Raw genomic sequence first — 27778 nt, 5'->3', positions numbered from 1 at the left:
TTATGTTCTATGGATGCGATTTGATTACGATTTGGTCATATCACAAAAATGTATCAACTATCATTCGTTGCAGTGTCATAAAGTCAATGTATAATACCTTTCATATACATACATATATACGCTATATGCACCCACAATTAGTGCTATCCGAGCTTATCAAGCGGGTTCAAGCGTTGCCATTGAACATACTCGCACAACGTACAACGAGTGCGAGCATTATAAGTGGTCTCTGCTCTGGTCTGGTCTGGTCTGGTCTGGGCAGTACTCCGGCCATACTCGTATAATCATTAATGGATTACGATCCCAATCGCTCATTGCAGACGTAAACGGTAGCTAAAAGCCATAATCAAGGCGTATTTATGGGCTGCTTAATGTTTTACCATTGTTTACTGGCCACCATTATGCATCGTGTGGAGTCCATCGCAGCACTACGATAAAAAACGACAAATGGACCTTATCTTTCGACTGCCGCTTGATTAATTTCGAGATACTCAAAAACATTAGCAATTCAATAAGAATATATCTACAATATTCAAGACGGAGAATGAAATTGAAATTACACAAAATATATTCTGAAATATTCCCAAAATATATACAAATAATATCTAAAATTAAGAAGAAGCGAAATCTATTTGAAATTGCACAAAATATATTCTGAAATTTCTCAGAAATGTATGAAATAATATCTAAAATTTTGAAGAATAGGAATCTAATTGAAATTGTCAAAATATATTCTGAAATTTTTACCAAAATATATAAAAAATTATCTACAATTTTTGAGAAAGAGAAAGTTATTTAAATATCACCAAATATATTCTGAAATTTCTCAGAAATAATATGTACGATTTTGAAGAATGGGAATGTAATTGAAATTGTAAAAATATATTCCGAAATTTCCCCGAAAAATATGAAATATTATTTACAATTTTAAGGGAGGAAAATGTAATTGAAATTACAGAAATATATTCTGAAATATTCTTTAATTTCCCTGAAATATATATGAAATAAATTTGCACACATTGTTGTTGAATTTTTGTAAATAGTTTTATTAAATTTCTAAAATGTCTTGATTATTCAATTTTAGTTTAAATTTCGTATATTACAAATTAATTTGTCGAATTTCTTTTGTTTGTTTTGTCTGTGAACTCATTACGCACTATAAATTCAAAGAGTTTGTTTTGGGTTTTATTTCTGCACTATACAAAAAAAAAGTTTATATATATATATCTATGAATAAGTATTGATTAGTTGGGGTTTTTAATAATTTTTACAGTTATAGATACGACTACATAATAGTTATATGTATATATAAAAAGTTTAAATTCTGCCTAAAAATTGAACACTAATTATTTAGTTGTTTAAATATATATATATTTACACGATTATTTACTAAGTGTGTGTGTTTTTTTTTATATTATTTTTATTTGCATTGTAATTTTGAATATGATTTTAGATTTTTTTTTTTGATTTTCCGTATTTACAAATCGATTGATTATCATTATTAATAATAATATGCATAGGTTACTTTATTGCTAAACAAAAAAAAAAGATAGCTACAGCTAAAGTTCTAAAAATATTATCGACTGTCGTGCAAAAAAAAAAATTAAAAGTTCTTATAATTAAATGGCCTGCGACTTTTGAGCCGCAGGAAAAAAAAATGTTGTTGTCTGTTTTGTTTGTTTGTTGAATGATATTTGTTGCGATGCCAAATTTGTTGCACATGCATTTACATTTTTTTTGGTTGTTTTGATTTCATTTTTTTGTTGTAATTTGTTTTTAGCTTAGCCAAGAGTTCGTCGACCTTTCGTTTTGCAACTTTCTCTCTCTCTGGCCTGGCCTTGCCACAAGCTGCTCTAAAGAGAGAGAGAGAGAGCGGGAGTGGAGAGAAGGAGAGAGAGAGAGAGCGGGGGGACATCTTTTGTTATTAATTATTGCACCAATTTTTGTTGCCCCGCTTATCCAATCCACACACACGCACACACACATACTTATTGTCCAGTATTCGAGTTACCAGTCACGCCCAGTTTCAGTTTCAGTTCCATTTCCAGTCCACGCCACGCAGCCAACTCGAATCCAGGCACCTAACAATATTAGGGCCACCAAGCGCTGCGCTGTGCATGCGGATGGGCATGGGCATGGGCATGAGCATGCAACCCGGCGGCAGCAGCTGCCGCAGCATGTTGATACGCCGCGGCACCGTTCAACGCGACCAAATGATGGGCGGCAGCCGCATTCTGCATGGCGGTGGCGGTGCTCACGCAATCCTGCGACAATTTGCTGCCATCGCCCAGACACGGCTTCCCATTGCGCACCAGCACAGGGACGGCGACGCGACGCGGCGATGGCAACGCCGACGGATGATGCGGATGCGTGGCATGGCCGTGCAACAGGCCGGGATGCTCGTAGCCCTTCTCGTTCTGGGCACGCTTCGTCTTGTAGCGATGATTCTGGAACCAGATCTTCACCTGGGTGGGCGTCAGATGTATCAGGCTGGCCAAGTGTTCGCGCTCTGGTGCGCTCAGATAACGCTGCTGGCGAAAGCGACGCTCCAGCTCGTAGGTCTGCGCCTTGGTGAAGAGAACGCGACGCTTGCGCTTCTTGTTGGGCATGCCATCGGCATTGATGCCGCCGCCACCGCTGCCATCGGCATCGTCCACATCGTCGATGTCCTCCTCGATGCCATCCTCGTTGAGACTGTCATCGTGAGCGCTGCCGCTGCCCGCACCCGTGTCATGCTTCAGGCTATGGTTGTTATTATTGTTATTATTATTGGTGTTGTTATTATTGTTGTTGTTGTGCAACGCATGCGCCGCCGAAGTGCCGCCAGCTGCCGCTGCGCCATGCAACGTGTGCAACGCATCGCCCACCGACAACGCATCGCTGTCCGCCGAGCGACTGTAGCTCTTGTAGTCACCGGAGAGTGCGGGCGACGTTTGGCAATTGGAGCCTATGTAGGTGTACGACACCTCGGAGGTCACTGGCGATGTGCTGTCCGGGCTAGCCGGCTGTTGAGTGCCTGCAATTGGAAGAAGCGAAAGTATGCGTTAGACAAAAATGCCGAATACTTATAAATATAATTAAAAGATTAAAGATCTCTAATGGAGTCCATTTTTATGTACTTATATGCTGTCTATAGTAAAACTGAGTAGCTGTGCCAAGTTTAGTCAACATAGCTTAAAAATTGAGCGAGTTATTTGCATAGAGAGAGGCGGACAGACAGAAAGACGGATTCTATCATAATAATACTAAATACTAATATACGAATAGAGTCAATGTTCATGTATATGCTGTCTATAGTTAAACTGAGTAGCTGTGCCAAGTTTAGTCAACATAGCTTAAAAATTGAGCGAGTTATTTGCATAAAGAGAGGCGGACAGACGGAAAGACGGAATCTAGTATAATAATACTAAATACTAATATAACAACTGTATAAAGTGGAGCGGACAGACGACCAAACAAATAGCGGTTGAATGTGACGTATTTATAAATTATACTAACATTATACTAAACAATAAGATACTTAAAAATACTAATTTCTTATCTTAAGCGATTCCATTCGAGTGAGTTATTTGACAAACGGACAGACGCAAAAACAAATAGTGGATGGCGATAGAGTAAATTTTAAATAAATTACAAAACTATATTGATGTCCTATATTAAGTTTCCTATTTCAAAATTTGTGATTTAGCTATTTTGAATACAGCTGTTAAGATGATTTCAGTGGCTGCAAAACTGCGACTCGAATTTGCATAGAAACAGTCGGAGAAGCGTGTCTACTGATGAAGCATAAAATTGGTTAAAGCAAAAAAAAGGGGCATGAAAAGGTTTTCAATTTAATCAATCTTCATTTCAATTTGCGATCAACTCTTTTTTTTTCAATTCAAGTTCGATTTTACATTGAGCTGCAGTAAAGAGCTCGAGTCAATTTGTCACCAATTTGGCTAAATTAATGCGACAGCACACAAAGTACACACCGCACACACACACCCCAATGCCGATGAGCAGGCAAAAAAAATTGGCAGCTAAATGTAAAGTCAGTGGGTAAACAGGACAACCGCCAAACACTCGCACAATTGGATTATGTTCGAGAGGGAAAGAGAGCGGGAGAGAGAAACAGATGAGCAAGAGGGGTGCGGAGAGTCATTGTGGTGATCGGGGTGGCCAGATGCAAAGGCCGCACAACCCCGTATGCCAAATGCATTTCAGTTTTGGAACAAAACCAGCAGCATACCGTACGCTCAACTAATAACGTTAATTAGAGGGCAATATTTCCATTGACAAGGCAATGCGATCAGCAACGATCGTTTGGTCGACTACCTGACAACCCTGCCCTCTATGCAGGGCGCAACCCTGCGGTGTTACACCTTTTCAGGCTGCTGCCTTCTGACCTTCTGTGTGTGTGTGTTGCCTTTTTTGTTTCCTCTCGATTTTTGCTGCTGTCATTGTTTGTCGTGATCGAGAGACGACAAAATGCTTATGAAAATACACATTAAGGTTGCAAACTGACACACATACAGAAAGAGAGAGAGACAATGAATGGGATGCAACACAAAAGGCAAACCTCAAACAGGGCTGCGATCGTTGCTTCCTTCCTGCCTTCCCCCCAGACATCAGTACATCACTGTACCTCAATTGCAAATTTATAGTTAGCATCCTGCTCCCTTTCTTTCGGTTTCGGTTTTGGTTTATTCGCAACACGCCCACTTTTCTGTTCTAGGGATACAGATCATTTGATTTATCGCCCAAAAGGGGGCGTGATGGGCGCTATCTCTCGGGAAAATTCGCTGTGTGTAAATTATTTTTCGCATTCCGTCACAATTGACTAAACAACACCCGTAACCTGCTGGTTTACCTCCCCCATCCCCCACACACTCCACTACTCCACTCAACCCACTGGAATCGTTCTCACCATGACAACTCAACAAATTAATAACTTAATATAATCAAAACGACTCGGCTTACAGCTGTGAAATTTCCCAAAAAAAAAGAGAAAAAAAAACAGCAAACAGGCAACAATTATAATTTGTAGCTGAGCACCATATCAACCGAAAAAATGAAATAATAAAAAAATAAAGGAAAGGCCAAGCAAAAAAAAAAAAAACGAAAAAAAAGGACGAAACGGAAGTGCGTGCCATAAATTTTCAGGCTTATATGAAAGGAATGACTGAAAAATGTTGTGTCCGCAACAACAACGCAACAGTCGAGGGGAGGCATCATATAAAAAACAAAAGGAGCAACAAAAAAACAAGTAAGAAAGTTACAGTCGAGTGTGCTCGACTGTGAGATACCCGCTACCCATTTTTAATAAAGGCAAAATATTGCGGTATCATTTTGAAAATATACCGAAAATACTTTTAAAAAAATACTAAAAATATACCAAATGATATGTTTGGTATATCAATATAGTACCGCATTCAAAATATACCATAGACGGCTCAATATACCAGATTGTCAGCCAAAGTAACTAAGACCCCTAGTAAGTAGGCGTTTTTCCCATACAAAAGTATTTCCTAAATAACTTCGACAATTTTTATCTGATCGCAACCAAATTTTCAGGAATCATAACTACTACAGTAATTATTGTATATACCAAAATTCGTAGCTCTAGCTTTAAAATTACACTTGTTATTCGATTTTTTTGATTTGCGGGGGCGGAAGTGGGCGTGGCAAAAATTTGAAACAAACTTGATCTGCGTGCAAACATAACAAATGCTGTCGAAAAAAAATTATAGCTCTATCTCTTATAGTCTCTGAGATCCAGTGTTTCATACGGACAGACGGACAGACACACAGACATACAGACACACAGACACACAGACACACAGACGGACAGACGGACATGGCTAGATCGTCTCGGCTATTGATGCTGATCAAGAATATATATACTTTATAGGGTCGGAGATGCCTCCTTCTACCTGTTACATACATTTCCTGCCGGCACAAAGTTATAATACCCTTCTACCCTATGGGTAGCGGGTATAAAAACGGAATTTATATTGTATATAAGGAGAAATGAAATAACAAAATTAATCCTCAAGTGTGAAGCGCATACAAACTATTAGTCAAGATTAGGTTGGGCACAGTTGATAGGGAATCAAAAAAATAAAAAAAAAAAAAAAAAACGAAAATAAAGGGTGGTTCTCGAGGCACTTCGCGTTTCAAGCACCTGAATCGACGACGACACATCGACGCATCTGAGTAACGACTGTAAAATAAAATGCAATGCGGGGCGTGGCATGCCCACATCAGAGAAATGGGCAACCAAGGGTTCTTCTCTGCCTCTCTGGGGTTAACAAAGTGCCACCGACATTGCGTTGCCCATGTTGCACGTATGCAAACACAGCTGCCTTTTGTGAGGCAATTATTGAACAATATTATTAGGCGGTCGCTCTCGACTTGCTGCACATTCCCTTTCCCTTTTCTCCTTCCCCTGTCTCTCTCACTCTCTTTTCCTCTCTGATTTGCCCCTTCTCCCATTGGGGCTTCAAATACTTGCAAAATCTCAGAAGAGTCAATATTGAATATTTCTTTTAATAGCAGATATAAATACTCTTTAATGTTGTAAATATGACTTCACTAGCACTTTGGTAATAAGCTCATGGTAGCATTTTATTGCGAATTTATGTTAATATCATTAAAAGATCACAAGAAAATAAGTATTTTAGTTTTCATATTCGAGAAATAAAATTTGTTATCGACTGTATTCAGTTTTATAGCCAATTTAGTTTTTATAATGATATAAATATTATTTCACATTTATTCAATTGAAGTTATAAACTTTACTTGATCTATACACTTTCGAGAAAGATTTAATTATTTAAATAACAAATTGAGAAATTTAATTCCAATTATGAAAATTGGAAATATGATAATTTAGGGTAAATAAGGTGTAATAATTATTTAGAGAAATAAACCAGTGATTAGGAAATTAAATAGACTTATAAATGCAAAAATTAATTATATGAGAAAATTGCTTATTGATAAGTTAAAAACTCTTCATAAAAAATTTAAGACTCTGTGAGTTGTAATTCTTGTATTCAGAAATACATTTCTAATACAACAATTCAAATTCCTTATAACATTTTTTAGTAATTGAGAATTGAGTAAAATATATGTTTATACATTTGAGTAGTTGAATTGAAGAAGTGGCCAATTAATGTTTTAGAAATTTGAATGAAGAAGTTGGCTATAAAATGTATAAGGAACTTGTCTAAAAATCATCTTGGGTAATATGTCTATAGCATAAATATTAACTGATATTTCTACTCCCCCTTTAAAGTAGATCATTTGACCTAACACCTCTTATGAATAGTTATGAATTAAAAGAACGAATTCTTGGAGATAAAACACTTACCATAGAGCTCGTTCTCTTTGATCCATGCACTGCGACCGGAGTGCGAGAGCATCGTTTGGGCCATGTGATGATAGGAGGACATCTCATCGAAGCTGCCGGCAAAGTTCTTTGGCAGATATTGTCCGGCGGCAACAGCAGCGGCGGCCGCTGCATTGTGACTGGCCAGCAGATGGGCAGCGGCCTGAGCGGAGGCGGCATGTGCATGGGCGCCCACATGTGGCATCGGCGGCTGAGCGCCGCCCGAGCTTTGATGATGCGACAGCGGCAGTGGCGCCACCGGCTGCTGATGATGCGGATGGGGATGCGTATGGGGATGCTGATGCAAATGCGGATGCTGATGATGCGCCTGCGGATGCGTCTGCTGCTGATGCTGCGCTTGATGTTGCTGCTGCTGCTGCTGATGATGCGTCTGCTCTGTGCTATGCGGATCACCATGTGCGGCTGCTGCTGCTGCTGCTGCTGCGGTGGCCAGTTCATCGCCGCTGTTGGGCGGTGGCAAAGCTGTGCTGGGTGTTGGGGACAATGCCGTGGGCGTTGGACCATGCCCATGGCCATGGCCGTTGCTCGACTCGTTGCCCAGTTCGCTGCTGTGCTGGCTGTGCGTTGTGTGGTGAGCGGCTGCGGCAGCCGCGGCGGCAGCGCTCTTCAGCTCTGAGCCATCCAGATTGAGTATGTCGGATATATGAAAGCCGGAGCGTTGCGACGATGGCACCTTGGCATCAAAGAGGCTGCAACAAACGAAAAAAAAGAGCTGAGTTGTAGTTGTAGTCTATCAGAGTCGACATCCGACATCCGGTGTCGATGTCGTTGTCGTTGTCGTTGTCATGAATGACCGGAAAAGATCACAATGGATTGAACCTTTCTACCTGCCACACTCACACACGAAGACATGTGGCAAGTACCTGAGACTGAGACTGACTTTCACAAAAATTTGCAAGGCATGGATGTTTCACACCTTGCTCGGAATTAACTTTGATTAAGTGCAGCCAAATCGCTGGATTATTGACACCTTCTGTTCTGTGCAAGATCAAGACTCGCTGCACGCTGCACGCTCTTGTTCTTATTTCACATCTTCCATCTCTCGTTTGTCTTCGACTCGTACTTGCTGCTGCTAATGCAAATTTGATTTTCCACTAATACCATCAACAATTAAACACGCAAAGCCGCCGCTTTTGTTGCCCATCATCATCGCCTCCTCTACCTGTGTCTCTCTTTTGGGATTTTTGCTGTTTTTCGTGCCACATGTTGGCGCAAGTAAAAAGCGTACTCGCTTCCGGTTTTTCCATGCACAAATTTTCCCAATTTTCGCTCGTCGCGAAATTCCCACGCGTCGCATCAGGTTCTATCTATCTATCTATCCACAGACACAAAACAGTCGGACACTCGGACACTCGGGGCATTCCCCGCATCTCGAGACGGAATTCCCTTTGCACTGTGCTCTGGCCTTCGAGCAGACAGTGTGACGCCGTCGTAGACGTCGACGCGATGTTGTCGTCGTCATGTTGTCTGTTGCACACATGTTGGCCAGGTTGGGGTTTCCCTGCAACTCACCTATGGGAATTTCTAATTTCGTATTTTCTAAGCCGAGCCCTAGCACAGGCCACAACGAGACACTTGAGCCGCCGATCGTTCTCTCTATCTTGTTATTTTTCTTTTGCACCAGCCTCTTGGCAAATCTGCTTTACTTTACTTTACTTTGCTGCTTAGCTGCTCGGGGGAAATTACGTGATCAAGGATTTGGGTAATTTACTTGGTAGGCTGTTCGAGGGGCAAGTGCAAGTGTCTTGATTGGATCGAGTTGCTTAGCAGCTGGATTTAGTGGGCAACGTGGCTTAAAATAACATTCTTAAGTGGCGAAAAACACGATCACAAGTGAGTGAACGAGTTTGCCTAAGAGAGAGAGAGAGAGAGAGAGAGAGAGAGAGAGAGAGAGAGAGAGAGAGCGAACTATTGTTGTGTGCTTAATAAAGCTTTGACCATGATACAATTATACAAGGTAGTCTCGTCGGAAAAAAGCTGGTACCCTGTCTATGTTAGCAATGAGTGCGAGTGAAAGAGGCACAGCGTGGTAGTGTGAACGAGACGACAATGAAATGCGCATTAACCCTTAGACGATGATATTAATATTTACATATTTTGAAGCTAATGTTAATGTCTACTTCACATATTTTTAAAATGTAAATTGTTTATTAACAATATTAATAATATATATGAGAATTCTCTAATTCTCTAAATGTTTTAATTCTATCCGTGTCTACGGCATACATGGCAAAAAGTCATTTTGCATAAGGGTTAATTGCGCTAAAAATTTCGTCCGCAGACAACCTCTTGCGTCGAAATACGAATGCGCACTGACGAAAGCTATTTTCCGACGAGACTACCTTGTATAATTGTATCATGGCTTTGACTTGAAAAGCTCACTAATACTATGATAATTATGGAAGCTTACTGATCGTGTAGCTACAAAGATGGTTGATAAGTAGTTTAAATCGGAGCATGTCAACAATGCAATTTTTGTTTGGCATAAACTTAAATTACACATCAATTAACTTCCTAACACTCAAGTCTTTATAGAGTAGTTATTAGAGTATTTCAAATATTGCTTGGCTGCTCTTGAAGTTGAATATGTTTGAATGATGAAGAGATGAAAGCTTTACAGTTGTTGAGTAATAACTTAAGGTAGCTAAAGACGATAAGATTGACAGAGAAGAGACTAACGGGTAAGATAAATATTAAGAATATAATTTAAGCGCTTAAAATGCATCTGATCTTGGCTGATTAATTTTCTAAGGTTTGTACTCAAGTTTCAGCTTACGGATGAAAGCTTTGCAGTTATGTAGAAATGGCTTAAAGATTGACGAAGTTGAAGCTGGCAGCTTAGATATGATAATAATGAATAATGGATAATTAATGAATTGCTAAAAATGCTTCTGAACTTGGCTGCTTTTAAATCTGAAGTTATTTTCAAAATATGCCAACATAAATAGTAAATTTTCTACTTATAAATGAAAGCTTTGCCGTCATGGAGTAAATTCGATTAAATTGACAGAGAAGAGACTAATGACTATTATACTTATTAATAATATTGAAAAGCCTAGCTCTTGTCTGAGATATGTGTTCAAGTTTCAGCTTACAGATGCAAGCTTTGTAAGGTATTGACGACTGACTTAAAGTAGCTAAGATCGAAGAACTAGGGACGAAGTTGTAGTTGCAGTTGTCAGTTGTTCTTACCCGGGCAACGCGTTGCGCAGAGCCGCCGGATAGAAGGCAGCCGGCAGCAGGGCGTGGCTCCATGGCGGCAGCAGTATGGGTGACCAGGGCAGGAAGGGAGCCGCTGCAGCGGCCGCAACCGCAGCCGACGATGGCACCATCAGGCTGCTCATGCTGTGCAGGCCGGGAAAACCGCTAAAGGCCGCCGCGCCCGTTGGAATGCGGAGTTGATCGGCTGCTGATAAATTGCTGGCACCGCTGCCCGGTGTTGTTGTTGGCACCGTCGTGCTGGCTGTGCTGGCAATCACCTTCGCCACTCGCTGCTGTTGCTGTTGCTGTTGATCCATCGATGGCGTCGAGGTGCGCAATGGACGCTTGGGCGTTGTGGGCGTGCCCGGACTAACGGTGGCCGCACTTTGTGGCGAGGCGGGCAAACTGCCGGCGCTGCCAAGTCCGCTGCTGTTGCCACTGCTGTTGGTTGCCTCGCGTTGATCTCGCACTCGATCCCGTTCCCTTTCGCGTTCCCTTTCGCGCTCCTTGTGCTTGGAAGGCGTTCGCTCCATGCTGGGAGCATGTGTGTTGCTCGTCGTCGTGGTCGTGGTCATATCGGTGGCCGTTGGCGATGCCGCTGGACTGGCGACTACGACGATGTCGGTGCTGGGCGTTGTTGGCGTTGTGTTGCCCGATTTGCGTCGCTGCTGCGCGGGCGGCGGCGTTGGCGACGACGACGGTGTGCTTTTGCGTTTCTCCGCCACTTTGCGGCCGTTCAATGTACGAATGTGTTGCAAATACGAGAAAGCGCGCGGGCTTTCGAACAACAACAACAACAACAGCAATAACACTTTACGCACTGAACACGAACAAAAATCACACTAGGCAATAATCATAATCATAATATTTTATTTCGAATGCCTTTAAAACACACGCACACACACGAAGGAATTTCAATCAGTTCTGTGAGAGTTTGCAAAATAAAAAAAGTTTCAATTTCAATTTCAGTTTCAGTTTTCGGTTGCAGTTGCAGTTGGAAATGCAATATGGTGATAGCGATCTTGATCGGACGATTTGCGTGCTCGGATTCGGATTGCGTTGTCAGAGCCGCACTCTAAACATTCCAAACTGAAGTGTCATCAACAACTAACGAGACATCAAGAACTCGACACGAGTCCAAGCAGCCAACGGCGCAAAAGTACCAAAAACTACACACACACACACACATACAGCTGCAGAGAGACAGTTTTGGTTATATGGCGCATCCATCCACCATTGGGTATATAGCCTGAGACACACACACACCGACACACACACACCGATACACAGAGTCGTTGGTGCTTATGTGTATTGGCTTGGTAGAGAGTCTCTCTGGCTGTTGTTTAGTCGCGGCACTAAGTGGCTTCTCATGTCCTTTTCAACAAGGAGACACTACTACAACGACGCCAGCAGCAGCAGCAGCAGCTCGGCAGCTCGGCAGCTCAGCTGCGGCAGCAACAACAACAACTACAGCTGCAGTGAGTGGCTCATTCAACCACCACCAACAACAACCACCACCATTTGTGCTCTGTCGCGCATCCTTTGTGCCAAACAAGGCCAGCCTAGGGCAGTGTGTGCGCTAAGCCTGCCATCTCGCTCACACAGCCAGCTCAGCAGCCAACGAGTGCCCACTTGAGCCGCCTCTCTATGCCCTCTCTCACACACACACACACACATACACAGACGAGTGGCTCTCTCTATGTATGAGAGCTGCCATTGTGACGCTTCGAGTATGGCTAGAGGCTAGAGGTATGCAGCGTAGATATAAGGTAGCTAGCCAGCTAAGTAGGTAGATCGAGCTGTTTTGGCCAGTCAGACACAAGTCGTCGCATCTCTTCTGCACCTTTTCCATTCATTCATTCATTCATTGCCTCAATTGGACTCTGGCAATGTCTTTGGAGGCTGCTGTTGCTGCTCTTGCTGATGTTGCTGCTTTCGTCCTCGCACTTGATGTTGTCAACAATTGCCGCGTCATTATATTGTTTTTATCATTATCATCTCTCACTCTCGCCCCGCCGTCTACTCGTACTTGTGTATGCTACGTGTGCGTGAGCCGCCAATTGTTTTTCGCCCATTTACGGATAGCAACCATCCGGCATAATACTCGACTCGACTCCTTCTAATTATTGTATGTGCGAATCTTGTTGAATTCAAGTGAATATCATTACTGTATTTCATATACTAAGTAAGAATTGTTTAAATTTGTCTTTCTTTGTTTAATATTATTTTGAAAATTCAAGTAGTTATTATTACAGCTTGAATTGGAATTCAAAAATCAAAGCTGAAGCGAATTTATTTCAATATTCGAATAATTTCGTATGTTAAGTATTGCCAACTTAATGTGCGGTATATACCACACAGCTAATACAGTATAGTGTCAATATACCAGACAGCTAATAAAGTATATTGACACTGTACTGTATTAGCTGAATGAACGCTTCTCGAAAAATTGTTTACTAAAATCAAGTTAGAATAATTTTTGACTAACAAAATTTAATTTTTAAATAATTCCTAAATTGATATCACACAACTCAACATTGTCTTACATTTAATCTCTAACATTTTCTACCTTGATTAAAAATATAATATATATAAATTAGCATGGATTCAAATCGAAAATTTTAGTATACAACAAAATTTGCATTTAATTTCAATATTTTGAATAATAGTTTGTTTTTCAAACTGAACATTTCAGTTATTTTATTAGTAAGTTCATTTAAGACCATTAAAACGTTTCTAGTTTTCAACAAAGAACGAATATTGTGATCTGATAGATCGATGAATATAATCTCGACTATGCGAGTTCTATGTTCATATGAATTATTACTTTATGTGATTTATATTGTATAATATAAGGCATTGAAGTTTGCAATATCAGACATATCCATCTAATACGAATAATTATTATTATTATTTTTTTTAATTTTATTAACTTCAATATAATGTAAAAAAATTTAGAATATTACCATTCTCGTATACTTTTAATATTTATTTAAATTATTGATAATTATAACACTCAACTTTAAACATGTGAATGAAGAAATTGGATATAACAATACCTAAAATATTTATTAAAAATATTATTAAGTGCAAGTTGAAACTTTCAATTGGATGCAGCGAGGAGTCTTGGAAAATACGAAAGAATGTCGTTAAGTTAAATCAAACAATGAGGAAATACCATGTTACTTAAATAAAACAATCAATAATCGAAGCGAATGAAGAGAATAGCTTATGTGCACTACATAAAGCCTACAAAATTAATATTTATGCCTTTTTGTTTCGCTCTGAAGTTGTCTGCAGGTCGTATACGTGATATCGCTTTCCATGCTGAATTCTCTGCCATATATACAAATATGTATATTGCGCTGCGTCGAGTGTTTTGTTCGATTTGTTAGTAACACAATCTTAAATTTATGTTAAAGTTGAGTATCAACTCGAAGTCAAATGTTGTCGTGACTTGAGCCAAGCACACTTGAGGCCTCGCATATGTAGAACAACGGCATTCGAAATTGGATTTCATAAGTAAACCCATAATTATTTCAGATTCAGCACACACACACAATGCCATGTACTCGCTATATGTATATAGATATGTGGCTATATAGTGGGAGTATATGCTGTGCCATGCTGAAAGGAACATAATCAAAACGACCATTAGCTAAGTTGAGCAAAGGCAAAGCGAGGAGGAAGAAGGGAAAGGAGGAGGAAAAGTTTTAGCAATTGAAAAAATAACATGTCAGACATTGCGTGCAGCACACACATATGTTAGATATGCTATATAAGTGCGGTACAGGGGCGAAGGGAAGTGGAAGAGTATAAAAGCATTGGAGGGTCTCTTTACATAAGCAGCGGCTCCATGTATAGTGCTCGTAGCACTCGTGTGGCACATGAGATGCCATGGATGGGCCACTCCATGGCTCGTTCATGGCTCGGATTACAATTCCCAAAATGGGGAAAACACGCGCGCACACCTAACACACACACATGCACAGTTAATGTACACCGCATCGTGGAAATTACGTGTAATGCCGTCGGCGTCGCTGTTGCTTTGGTTGTTGGCAGCGTTTTGCTGCTGGCTGCAAAGTGGGCGCGTCGCTAGCGTCGCGTCGGCCAATGGCAGCGCGGTGCGAGCGAGATGGCTAGCTAGCGTGCACTGGCGCACTTGCGCGCATGTAATGGGAAAATTTCCCTCGAGCATAAGGATAACAGCGACGCACTGGCAGAAAAGGGAAATTTCTGAGCACGCCCCTTTTTGTTTTGTGTCGAATTCTAAATACATAGAGAGTGAGCGAGTGTGTGTGTGTGTGTGTGTGTGTGTGTGTGTGTGATGGCCATTGTTATGCACTTAATGATGATGTTGCATTTAACAATAGCGAGCAACAATAACAACAATAAGCCAAAAGTAAAAGCCTTTCAGCGCTGGCAGCGACGCGACGTCTTCTCGCCATTGTTGTTGTTGTTGTTGTAGTTTTAGCTTCCGCAGGAAGTTTAAGTAGCCAGTCAGCGGCAACAACAACAACAACAGCGACAACATTGATGACTCTCACACACACACACAAACAATGGCAAATGTATCTTGTATCTTTTTGTATCTGTATCGCATTCAAATTACATGCAAATTCAATTGAATTTCTAGCACAAAACTCGTTTGGTTTATGCTCAACTTTGTGCGCTTCACTTCACTTTGCATATTTATTTATTTTTATTTATTTTCTTGTATTTTTCCCAGCACTTCAAACTACTTTAGCGACTTCTTGTTGTTGTTGTTTTGCTTGTATATTTTTGTGTTTAGGGTTAAGTAGCTTCAATTCAATTGGCATCCTTGTTGTCCCCTTTCAGTTTTCTCTCCCAAGGATTGCAGCTTATTTATTCGTGTTGCGTATTTTGAGACAAATTAAGTGGCAATTGCATAAACGAGCCCAAAAGAGAGTTTTTTAAATTTTGCATTTAATCAAACTCGTTGAATTTTTGTTATTAGTATCAGTAAATAGCCCAATAAATACTTATCAAATATATAGTAATATTTGAATGAATTTGATAAGCAATGTTTGCAAATATCATTTAAAGGTCAAGCAATAAATAAATTGATTTTAATTTCGTACAACTTCCGCTCATTGAAACGATTCGATTTGACGACTCGTGTCGACTTATTACTTGAGATTATTTCTTCAACTTGTTGTTGTTTCTAATCTAGCAAATAGATTCTTTTTTTTCATTGCTTTCATTGCTGGTATTGTGTGTAGTACATGGACGAATGGCAACGAAATAGCGTCGTTAACATTGTTCTTTCACAAGTACACACTTTTCATTAATCAAGATGCCAATTACCAATAGTTTTTTTTAGTTTTTCTAGTTTTGATTTGCTACTTCACTGATAAGCGCTTTCGTTTACTCGATAAACTTCTTCTATGTTAGTAAGCAGCGACAGCTGCGCTGCTCCACAGAAGTGTGACAATGCGTAGGCCACTTAAACGAGCCGTATCCGAGAGATACAATTAACAATACAATACAACGCGGCAAATAGCGAGTGCTAAATGCTGGTGTCGCTCCTCTATACAAATGCAATAAAATATGTTGAATGTCAGAGGATGAAAAAAACGCGCCAAGGGGCGGGCTAACAACCCCAATTAAACGCTTCATTGCGGCGGCTGCTGCAGCATTAGGCGTAGAAAATCAGAGGATCTCTCTAGCATACAATACAAAACATATAACTGGGGTGTATGGGCAAAGCAAGAGTTTCGTTGCCAAAGGTGTGTGTTTGCGTTTTGCGACAAGCAGTGAATGTTAACTATGAGTGTGTGTTAGAGTGGCGTGCTATGTGCACACCTTTAACGAGTACACACTCATACACACCACTCACACACACACCACTCACACACACACACACTCACAAGCACTAACACTCAGTCTGCCATTCATTCAATGCTCGTTTACTATAGCAGCAGCACATCGTCTGCTCATCCATTGTCATCCATTTTAATTTACCTTCCGGTTTTCCTTTCGTTTCGTTTCATTTGATTTCGTTTGCTCTCGCTCTCTTTCTTGCATCCTACCCCTCGCCTCGTGTTCTCAATTGACGGCCATGACAATTTTTGGGTTCCACATTCGTTGCGCGGAAGTGATTTACCCAAACTCAAACCCAAACCCAAAAACTATATGTATTCTGACTTTGTTCCAAGGAGTTTCGAATAGAGGCGGAAGTGCTGCTGATGCTGCTTATTCACTCACCTTTTACGCAATCCCCTCTGCCCAGTTACAACAGATCGGACCATTTGATTGATCTTTGGTTTGTTTAACAAGCCGGCCTCCGGTCACTTTTCCTTTTTGGCGTGATCTCTGTAACCACTCTGACACAGCCTCCTTTTGTTCCCTATCTATTCCTGTGTTATGTATCTTATTGCATCTCGGGCAATGACAATCTGTTGTAGTTTGCTAATTTCTGAATGGGCGTTACTACTGTATCCTACTTGAGGCTATTGAACTGACATCCTAGCTACATCAAACTGTGTCAATACAGCTGGATACTGAGAATCGAGAGCATACAGCTGGACACCACCTTGAGTCTTGAATCAAAGCATCTTTACCTTTTGTATCAAAAGGGAACTCCATTGATCTTTAATGCATTTGATTTGTGACAAATTTGTATTGTGCGAAATTGGCTTTGAATGGAATTACAAAAGCGTAAGTCTGAATCTTCTTTATTACTATAAAGATACGCATTTATTTAAAATATAATACTATTTATATGTTTATCATTTATATTATCTGAAACATCTGAACGATAAATAATTGTCAGCACTCAGCTTTTTAATTAAATGTTGGTAATTTCAGATGTATATTTTGAACAGAGTCCTTAATATTGTTTCTGATTATAAAAAGCAATATTAAAAACTCAATTAATCTCAAATAAATAGAACACTAGCAATTATATTTTCAGCATCTATAATAATCCGGCTTTCAAATATTAAAACATAGAATAAACCAACATTTTAGAAAACAAATCAAATATGAAATAAATTGTATAATTCCTAGATTGAATAATCCAACTGCTGAAGAATAAAAAATAAATTTAAGACACACGAATTTTGCTAGTTTCTATCGTTCATAAAGCTTTGAATACTTTTCGTGAATAGTTTTCATATATATCTTATTACAAAAATGCAATAAAAATTTGTAGAACTTTTAAAAATAAAATAAAGCTTAATGTGTAAAAAGCAAAGATACAAACTTGTTAAAACTTGTCTGAAAACTTTTCAGTGGAACTTTCGATAATTGAAATGAAAGAAAACATAAATTGTATAATTCATAGATACAGCCGAAAATGAGAAATATAATATAAAATATAATTATGCATCGCGATTTCTTTTGCGGAACAAAACACTTCAAACCTATTAAAGCTTTTCAGAAAACTTAATGAACTTATTACAAAAATGCAAAAAAAACTTTGTAAAGTTTTAAACTAAGACTTAAGTTTCATAATTCACATACGAGTATAAGGCCGAAAATTGGATTTAGGAAAAACAATGCAAATTAAAAAATCTATTTGCTATTTTTGGATAGAAGTTATTTTTGCAAAAAAATATTTCTTTGGTTATTTTCACACATTAATCTCTTGAAAACATCGCTGTAAAGATATTTTATTATACAATTAAAAGCATGTTTATTTATTCTCCAACCAAACGTTGTGAGATTTATTATGCTCAAATAATTAGACAGCAAGAATTGCAACTCTCTCGTTCTCTTATTCTTCTATTAGCATTAAGTACGGCATAATTAATTGTCATTCGCTTAATAACTCACAAGTCTCTTATGGAAGACTTTGAAGACTGTTTGGTAAATGGCGCAAATCGGCTTAGGAAACTTTCACACCATTGTCAACAGTCAGTTGGCTAAAGAACTCGCAATCAAAATGCAAAACTGATTTGATGCGTTCGGCTTACGAAATTTAGATAAATTACTTCTCACTTCTCGATACTCACTTCCCTTTTCCCCCAGAACAGAAGCGCAGCCGTTGGCTAATGCCATTTTATGGCTCTTATTGAAAGGACATCGACATCGACATCGACAACGACATCGACAACGACAACGACATCGAGAGAATTGGGAATTGAGAATCGAGAAAACGGATGTTGTGTACTCCAAAGCGGAGGGCCCTTTAGTTTGGATTTTGAGTCAATGAAAATGCTAAACGATTGAAGGCAGGCAGCGCCAGACAAAGGGCGGGACAAGCTCATTGACTAATAAAAAGACAAATAACACATACAACAAAAAAAACATAGTTGTGCTCGTGTGTGTGTGTGTGCGTGTGTGTGCAAGCCGGCTGTGAGGATCTAATTGTAAGTGCGCAGAGTGTAATAAAGCAAAGGTCTAAAACCCGAAATTGACAAATGGGTTTGCGATGTGTGCTCCGTGTGTCCCACTGTGCAGCAGTTGCCTCAGCTCTTGCTTGGTCGTCTCAGTGAGTCAGTCAGTCAGTCAGTCTGGCAGTCTAGCAGTCAGTCGGCCAAGTCTATTAGCCAGTTCGTTGGCCAGTTGGCCAGTCAGTTTGTCAGTCATGCATGCGGCTGTCGGAAACTTCCTCTGCGCACTTCCTACTTCCTTCACAGCTTGACGCATTTACAAGATACACATTTGCAATTTATTTCAAATGCCAAACAATTTCAATTGCAATATTTTCAGCATGAATGGCACAGCGGCCACTGCCAAAAGTATTTTACACACTTTTGTCCTACACACACACCTTTACCCATTTTTGTGGTATTGTCTTTGGACCCAAAAAACCTGTAGATCGCATTACCAGCAAAAAAAAAAAGAAGAAAAAAACCAGGCTCTCTGTTCAATTATTGAATTAGTCATGCCATTTGTATTGATAATTCAAGCATATAATATTTTATAATAATAATCTTAAATCGTTGATAAGATTTAGTCTTGGATTTTCCTTTGAACACATACGATTTGAATTTTTGTTCTTGATAATTTAAATGCGTATTAAAACCGGTAAAAAAGTTGAATATGTTGTCGGATTAGTTATAAAATTTATAATTAAATCTATTAACAGAAAAGAAGGTAGTTCAAATTTGCTTAAAATTTGTATCACGCCGCAAATCGAAAAAATCTATTAACAAGCATAATTTTTAAGCTAGAGTACATACAATAATAACTATAGTATTTATGATTTCTGGTTGCGGTCAGATAAAAATTGTGTAAATTATTGAAAAAATACTTTTCCATGGGAAAAAACGCCATCTTACTATGGGTAAATATAATTTATTTTTACAAAATATATTTACTTGCACTCAGTTAATTTTTCAATAAATTTTACGATTTTTTAATAGATATTATTATGACAAAAATATTCATTAGTACAGACAGAAAATTTACGATTTATTTGATATTTTCTGATATATTTCGTTAGTAACAAAGTCTTTATGAGTATAGTAAAAAAATGTACTATTAATTTTTACAATTTTAAAGATATATTATTATAAAAATATTTATTGTTAACTATTTTTTTGCATTCAAAATATAATTGGTTTTCAAATGGAAAAATGTAATAAAAAATCCAGAAGAATTAGTTAATGAATTTTTGGCAGCATTTGTGTTTATTGTATTATTTTATATAATTTTGAATTATACATTTCGATTTGAATTGTAGCGCAGCTTTAGTTGTTGGTTTATGGCACATTAGAGCAATAATCTTAAGCAATGCCAAATGTATGTGAGGACATGAAATAGCTTTTTAGCCAGGTGCCAAGCGAGTGTCCTCCCCAGGTTGCAGTTGCAATCGCAGTTTGCAGTGGCCGTGTGACACTTCAGCCAATCACATGCTTCATTATAGGCCCATCAAATATCACAACAACAACAATAACAATAACAACTACAAAAAGGAAATCGTAAGGAGTAAGAAGTAAGAAGTAGTAGACTAGTCTTTAGTTCTCATTCCGTTTGGCGATGCACAAAATTCATTGTGTTATTTTCGCATTGGCATGGCGCATGCGATGTTGAGACTGACTGACTGCTTGACAAACTGGCATTAAATGTCAGAAAGTCACGCGTCGCGTCAACTCGACTCGACTCGACTCGACTCGAAAGCTGTGCAACATTTTGGTTAAATGTATCAATTTCTGATTCTGATTTGGCCCCAAACACAACTGTATTTGTTGTTGTTGTTGTGCTTCTTTTTCTTCAAGTTTCTTTTTGGCAAACGTTTCCCAATGCCGCTGTTGTGTGTGACATGCCGCTCAGTCTGACGATAATGCCAGTAAGCAATGGCAATAGCGACAGCAACAGCAACAGACAGAACAACAACAACAACAACAATAACAACAACAATAGCAGCAGCAACATTGACAGACTGTTATGGCAAGTGGACGCTTTTGACAGCGACGTTTTAGCCGGGGCCAAAGACAAGATTCACGAAAAAAAGCGAAGGAAAAAAAGAAATGCTCATGGGTGACAGTTCCAGGCTGCTTAGGGTTGTCAAGTTGCTGCAAAGACTGCGACTTTTACTTTATGAGCTCGTCAATAATTTGAATTCCCAATTCTTTTGCACAGTTCACTGAATTGAAACCAATTTGGCGCACAGTCCAATAAACATAATAATCCTTAATTACTCGGCAACTCTGGTCAAAGTAATAAAGCAAAGCAGCGAGAGCTATCGTTAATATTTACCTAAAAAAAAAAACGAAGGTAAAAGCGAAACAATTTTTGGGTAAAAAAATATAATACAAATGATCCCGCGTAAGGGGCGTATGAAACGCATTCGGAACATGCAACATGCCACACTTGGACACCCTAACAGCTAATCGAGTGATTGGGAACATGCTTAAGCTATCCGAATACTGAAACATTTGTAGTTTTGTAAAGTGCCATATGTTATATAATTTTGTAACAAACGTCGATGAGTTGATTAAATTTATTTTTTTAAATATTTCCAACTTCCATACTGGCATATTAAACAAGTTTTAAAAATAATCATGGTTTTAAGCATGGTAAAATTACTAGGAAGTTAAATGTTGTATATATTAATACTTTCAATAATTTCTAAAATGCAAAATTGTTAATATTAAATAGCAAAATAATGTAATATGGAAATTCAAAACTTTTGTACATTTATTATAGTGAAACTTGTAATAATGTTTATTTATATTATATTATAGTGAAAAATGTCCAAATATTTTTAATTTCCATGTTGCATTAATTTAGTATTTAATATTAACAATTTTGCACTTAAGAAAATGTGAAAATTAAAAAGATGAGTTTGAGTTTGATTACTTAAAATCATTTAGATTTTCAAAATTGCAAAATTGCAAATTTGTTAAAATGAAATAATAAAATAAATGGAGGTTGAAAAGATTTATAATAATATATGTAGCGAATAATTTGTTTGAGTTTGAAAATGAAAAAGTAAAAAAAAGAGAAATAAATAACTCTGGCAGACAAAAAACCTTTAACTACTTAAGTAAAATTTTACCATAATTTTCTTAAGTTTCAGGATTTTTTTTTTAAATTTGAAAACTGATTAATAAATTAGCTAAGTCCGAAATAGAAACTACACAAAAGTTATAACATTTGTAAATGCAACACAATGAAGCATTAAATAGGAACTAATTTTTTCTTTGTTAACCGGTTTTAATATTACTTTTATAGAGTATTTGCAATTCGTTGCAGCAAGCAAAAAATATTGTTATATTCGTTTATACGTGATGGCTATACGTGTGTGTGTTTTGTTTACTTCCTGGCTCATCCGTCGGCGACGACGACGACGACGACGACGATGATGATGATGATGATGATGATGATGATGATGATGACGACGACGGCGACATCGACATGTGCACACATTCCCAGGCATTTGGAAGCTTTCGATTTTTGGAGTACGTTCAACTTGACTGACTGCGTTTCCGAATTGCGTTTAGTAACGCTACTCTCCACAAAAACATTCTTGGTATGAGAGTTCTGAGTTTTTTTATTATTATTATTTTTGTTTTTATTAATAAAACGAACTCCACAGAAAACAAAGACCCAACAAAAAAAAAAAAAAATGGTATCATCAAATAAAATTATATTTTCGAACTTCATATTTCAAAGCGCTAGACAAGTGGATAGCGTGTCCTTTTCTACTCCAGAAACAAGTGCGCAAAAACAAAACGAAACAAAATAAAAAAGGGGTAAAGGCAGCTAACTGGTTTCATATTTATATTAATTTTTTGTGTTTTCTTTTTTTTTTCTTTTTGCGTCTTTATTTGACTGTCTGATGGCTTGAAGAACTGTGAGAACTGTTTGCATTTCAACGACACGATCTTTTAAGGAATAAATTGGCAATTTTATGTGTGTACTTTGAAATATGCTTCAGTCTGTCTTCCAGGATATAAAAGCAGTCGAGCACGCACTTATTTTGAATTGAAGGAACCACAACAATTTGCGGGATAACATGAAGCTAAATATACAAATTGCTTTTGCATAACTATTTTCCTTCTTTTTTTTTTTTGTTAAGCCGCTTGGACACACAACAAACAAATCGTTAATTAAAACGATGGCAGGATTTGGCAACAAAAATTGCAAACAATGGCGAAAAACGAAGAAGAAGGAGGAAAGATTGCGAAAGATCTTTGCCGAACAACCTGTGTCCTGTAAGGATATGCAACCTGTGTCCGAAATGGGGAAATTTCAGAATCTTTTGCAGGTTTCAGCTGAGTTTTCGACATCAATGAAAACTGGGAAGAATAACTGTAACCAAGCAAAGCAACAGCAACAAAAATAGCACAAGAATAAAATACAAATAAATAGAATTTGCTTTTATTTGGCAAACAGCATTATCCGAGATAAGCCGAGGGTTCGATGCAACGATTATGGACAAACCCAATTAAAGTAAAATTTTGTGAAACACACATTGACACTCTCTCACTCTCGCTCTCGCTCTCGCTCTCTTGCTATCTCTTTCATTGCGGCTGCCTGTCGCTGTGATTTTCCAAACGATTTCACTAAACATGTGTTTTGGTTTTCGAAAGTGCAGCCTGTGAAAAACCCGACGTCCAAGTCGTCGTCGTCGTCGTCGTCGACGTTGTGCCAAAAATGCAAAAGGTGACAAAGTGGAAATAATGCGCATTGTTAAGTGCCCCGTCCCTTTGCCACAGATCTAACTGTTGTTTGTTGGCTGTTTGTTGCTTGTTGCTTGCTCCTTGCTGCTTGCTCGCTGCTTGTTTTTGCCTCAGGCTTATCACACCAGCCCATGTCAGTCAGACCAGTCAGCCATCCATCCAGTCAGTCAGCTAGCCAAAAACCGATCCTCAGCAATTCCATTCCATTCACAATGCCGTAACATTGGCTTAAGCCAACTATGCTTGTGTATGTGTGTGTGTGTGTGAGAGTGCGAAAATCAGGGGCTTATGACGGTATACGATATATAATAATAATAAGCAGTAGCCAGTAGTCGGCATCGAGAACAATTTCATTATGTTATGCCATTAAATGTTAATACTCTCACTGAATTGATCCTTTTAAACTTTACTTCTCTCTCTCTCTCTCTCTCTCTCTCTCTCTACTATAGTTGAGGTTCTCCTTCGGTTTGGGTCTTTTTCTGGGTTGTGTTTTCTTAGCTGATTTAAATCAAATTGTTTTTAATTGCCGCATCACATTCTTGGAACTGTTTTGACGTGTTTCACTTGTGCCTCGACACTAAGCCTCGGTATGTGCAATTTGTGGGTGCGGCATAAATATAAATGGATGGAAGAGCATTTACAAATTACCGACGATTGGCTAACACTCATTCAATAGTATTTCAATATTTTGTAGAAAATGCAGCTTGTATATTTGTGTACAAGTTTTGATGTTTGATGGAAGATTAAAATAAAAATAAATTAAACCAATTTCTTTTATTCAAAACACTTTATTTTAAATATAAATATGAATATGTCATAAAGAAATGTAAATCTATACAAGGCTTGAGACTAAATTGACATTTTCTACTTAAACATAATAACAATTTTTGAGGAATAATTTGTTCTCTTTTTGTAAAAAAGTTGTGGATAACAATTTAAGTACAAATTTATTAAATATTAAAAATCAATACTCAAATGTATTTTTCATATTTTCATACTTATTCGGTTACATGACAATAATACAAAGGTTTTATTGACTTTACCATAGAGATATAATATAAGGCAATAAAATAATAAAAACCGCAAATTCATTTAAGAATATAAAATACAAAATATAATTCATAAATCTGATCTAATGTAATTCAAATATAAGTTCAAATGCATTTAAAAGCTGACCCAAACTCAGACACTCAAATTGTGATAAATTCTATGTTCAAGGCTGTATGAATAACTTAAATAATATTACTATCCAAAACATAAATAAATAGCTTGAGTAATTGAGAGTGAACTACTCTCAAAAATGAAAACAATCTCAAGAAATGCAATCGAAAAATTTTTTTAAAAAAAATGTATGTAAATCCAAAATCTGAATTAGTAGATTAATAAGAAAGGTAAAGAAAGAAAAGTGCCCTCAGTATTATTTAGAAGCTTATCAAAATGCAAACTCTAATTGTGATAAATTATACATATGTTGAAGCTAAGATTAATAATTGGAATAACCAAATCTAACCAAATCTATAAATACCGTGAGTAGTTGTGAAGTACTCGCAACTTGCATTTTAAAACAGAAAATCAAAAATACATAATACCAATCTGAACTTATTTCTGAAAAAGCGAGGAGGGCATTCATAAATAAGTCATGTAATTATTAACCGCAGTTTGTTTGGGGTTAAATGCCGTCGGCAATTTGCTGTGCGTTTGTCCCACTTGGTCATAAGCCAATTAACCCGACAGCAGCGACAAAGATGCAGTTATTATTATTATGATATCTAAACACAAATGGGAAATGCAAAGCAGAGAAAATGTGTCTATTGGATACTCACTCGTAGACGTGCTTGTTGTATTCGTAATCCGGCTGCATGCAATAATCCTGTTGATACACATTATTTGTATAATAGCCGCAATCCTCGAAGTAACCACAATTCGGATTATAATTGCTCATAATTAAAGCCGTTGACGTTGATTGTGCTTTGCGTGATTCGCCAACACGGGATTCAAATTCAAATCAACGGGGAAAAAAACGAAAACACAAACGAAAAAAAAAAATTTGTGGGTTAAGTTGTTGTTGTTGTTGTTATTGTTATTGTTAGATGGTTGCAGGTTGACGGCGCCTACTTCAATCGCACATTGAATCAATTATTTTTTTAAGCTGGCGGCAATTATTTGCACGATATTCGTCGCCTGTATCGTCGCTTTGATCGATTTTTAATGCGCGATCACTTTATAATTTGTGTACAATAACTACTAAGTAATAACTAATAACAAACAGCAATTAAGTGGTCACAATTTAGTCACGATTTCATTCATTTGATTTGCTTGGGCTTTGCCGTGATTTGTTTTGATATATTATTTAATTCATCGACTAATTCATTTATGACATTTTTTGTTTTGTTTTGTTTTTCTTGATTATGCATGCAATTGAGTTTGCTGTGATTTTTTGTTTTTTGTTTTTATCGCATTCCCACTTGACGCGACGAGTTGGTTTTAATGGTGAACAATTAACATTTAACGGTAGCGTAGGTGTTAATTTATTTGTGGGCTTCGTTACATTTTCTTAGTGGAGGAGTGCCGGAGTGTTGTATCGAGCGGTGCGCGCGCTTTTGACTGTCGTCGTTGCGATTTCAATAAGCCATAAAAATGCCATCGGCCCCCAACAAGCGAGCGGACAAGCGCGGTCCACTTACGCACTCGCTGATATCGCCGCAACGGCGACTAACTATGCTAAAACAACTTGGTCAACTGCAGATGCGCATGCGCTCTCTCTCTCTCTCTCATTCTCACGCTCACACACACACATACATAGATGGAGATAGTCGATTGCTCTCGCTTGCACTCTCAGCTTGTCGTATGTGTATTGGCGATTACCGTTGATCGTCGGTGATCGGTGATCAAGAGAATGCAACGAGAATCGGCAAAAAAAACAATAAACGAAAGAAACGTTCTGCAATTTGTTTTTACGATGCGTTTTGAGGCTCTGCGTCAACTGACACTGACAAACTTGGGGGCCAGGCGCATTGCCTGCTTGCCTCACTTGACGGTGATCCACACACACACACACACACACACAAAAAGAGAGAGGGAGAGAAAGAGAGAGAGATGGAAGCCTGCAGAGAGTGGCGCAATGCTCGACACTTTAAATGCTACAACAATCTCATATTAAAGTCAAATAGGTATTAAACAAAAAGGTAGAAAAAAACACAAGCGAGTTAAACAAATATAAATAAAGTACACATCGACATATCGATAATGTATCAGTGCGTTTTGTCCATGTGTGTGTGTATGTGTGTGTGCTGTCCACAGATATGAATACGAATACGAATACGAATACGAATACGATTGCGAGTACGAACTCGCTTACGAATATATGAATATGTAGAGTCCCCGTCCCAGTCATAGATACAGATACAACAGGCAACGATTGCTGTTGACTCCAAATCGGGACTTATGCTTATATTTGTTCTTGTACCCTTTTACTCCCCCCCCCCGTTTTTAGTGCTGCCTGCTGCTGCTGTGTGCCACAGTGGTTCCACATTATGAAGACACAAAGGAAAATCATGAAGTCACGAAGGAAATCAATGTAAATTGAAATGCAATGTCCTACATAGGCAAAAGCTAAAAACGGGTTTTAATTTTGTAAAATCTTTAAAAACAAAGCTAAACAAGTAAGAAAGTTACAGTCGAGTGTGCTCGACTGTGAGATACCCGCTACCCATTTTTAATAAGGGCCAAATATTGCGGAATTATTTTCAAAATATACCGAAAATACTAAAAAAATACTAAAAATATACCAAATGATATGTTTGGTACAATGTACCAGATTGTCGCCCAAAACAACTAAAAGCCCTAGTAAGTAGGCGTTTTTGCCCATACAAAAGTATTTCTTTAATAACTTCCACAATTTTTATCTGATCGCAATTAAATTTTCAGAAATCATAACTACTATAGTAATTATTGTATATACCAAAATTCGCAACTCTAGCTTTAAAATTGCGCTTGTTATTTGATTTTTTTGATTTGCGGGGGCGGAAGTGGGCGTGGCAAAAATTTGAAACAAACTTGATCTGCGTGCAAACATAACAAATGC

At 38.1% G+C, this 27778-nt stretch overlaps 1 protein-coding gene across 2 annotated transcripts; it reads right to left on the bottom strand.

Annotated features, from left to right (window-relative positions):
* Window positions 1-1598: 1598 nt before the first annotated feature.
* Window positions 1599-26564, bottom strand: LOC132796590 (homeobox protein vnd). 2 transcript variants are annotated; one of them, XM_060807808.1, is made up of 3 exons: window positions 25518-26564; window positions 7355-8082; window positions 1599-3016 (listed from the first exon to the last, which is right to left on the bottom strand). In XM_060807808.1, the coding sequence occupies exons 1-3, from the start codon at window positions 25634-25636 to the stop codon at window positions 2091-2093; spliced, it is 1773 nt and encodes a 590-aa protein (XP_060663791.1). In that variant the 5' UTR covers window positions 25637-26564; the 3' UTR covers window positions 1599-2090. The 2 variants fall into 2 exon arrangements, with proteins under 2 accessions (XP_060663791.1, XP_060663792.1); XM_060807809.1 differs by lacking the exon at window positions 25518-26564 and adding an exon at window positions 10586-11496.
* Between the last annotated feature and the right edge of the window lie 1214 nt (window positions 26565-27778).

The sequence above is a fragment of the Drosophila nasuta genome, chromosome X (assembly GCF_023558535.2).
Source record: "Drosophila nasuta strain 15112-1781.00 chromosome X, ASM2355853v1, whole genome shotgun sequence".
Taxonomy (NCBI): Eukaryota; Metazoa; Arthropoda; class Insecta; order Diptera; family Drosophilidae; genus Drosophila; species Drosophila nasuta.
This window is presented reverse-complemented; position numbering and strand designations above follow the sequence as displayed.

Coding starts and splice junctions, on each gene's coding strand:
- LOC132796590 (XM_060807809.1), bottom strand. CDS start 11,169: ATGACCACGACCACGACGACGAGCAACACACATGCTCCCAGCATGGAG. Junction 8,083..10,585: donor CTGCGCAACGCGTTGCCCGG/GTAAGAACAACT, acceptor CGTTTGTTGCAG/CCTCTTTGATGCCAAGGTGC. Junction 3,017..7,354: donor CAAAGAGAACGAGCTCTATG/GTAAGTGTTTTA, acceptor TTCCAATTGCAG/GCACTCAACAGCCGGCTAGC.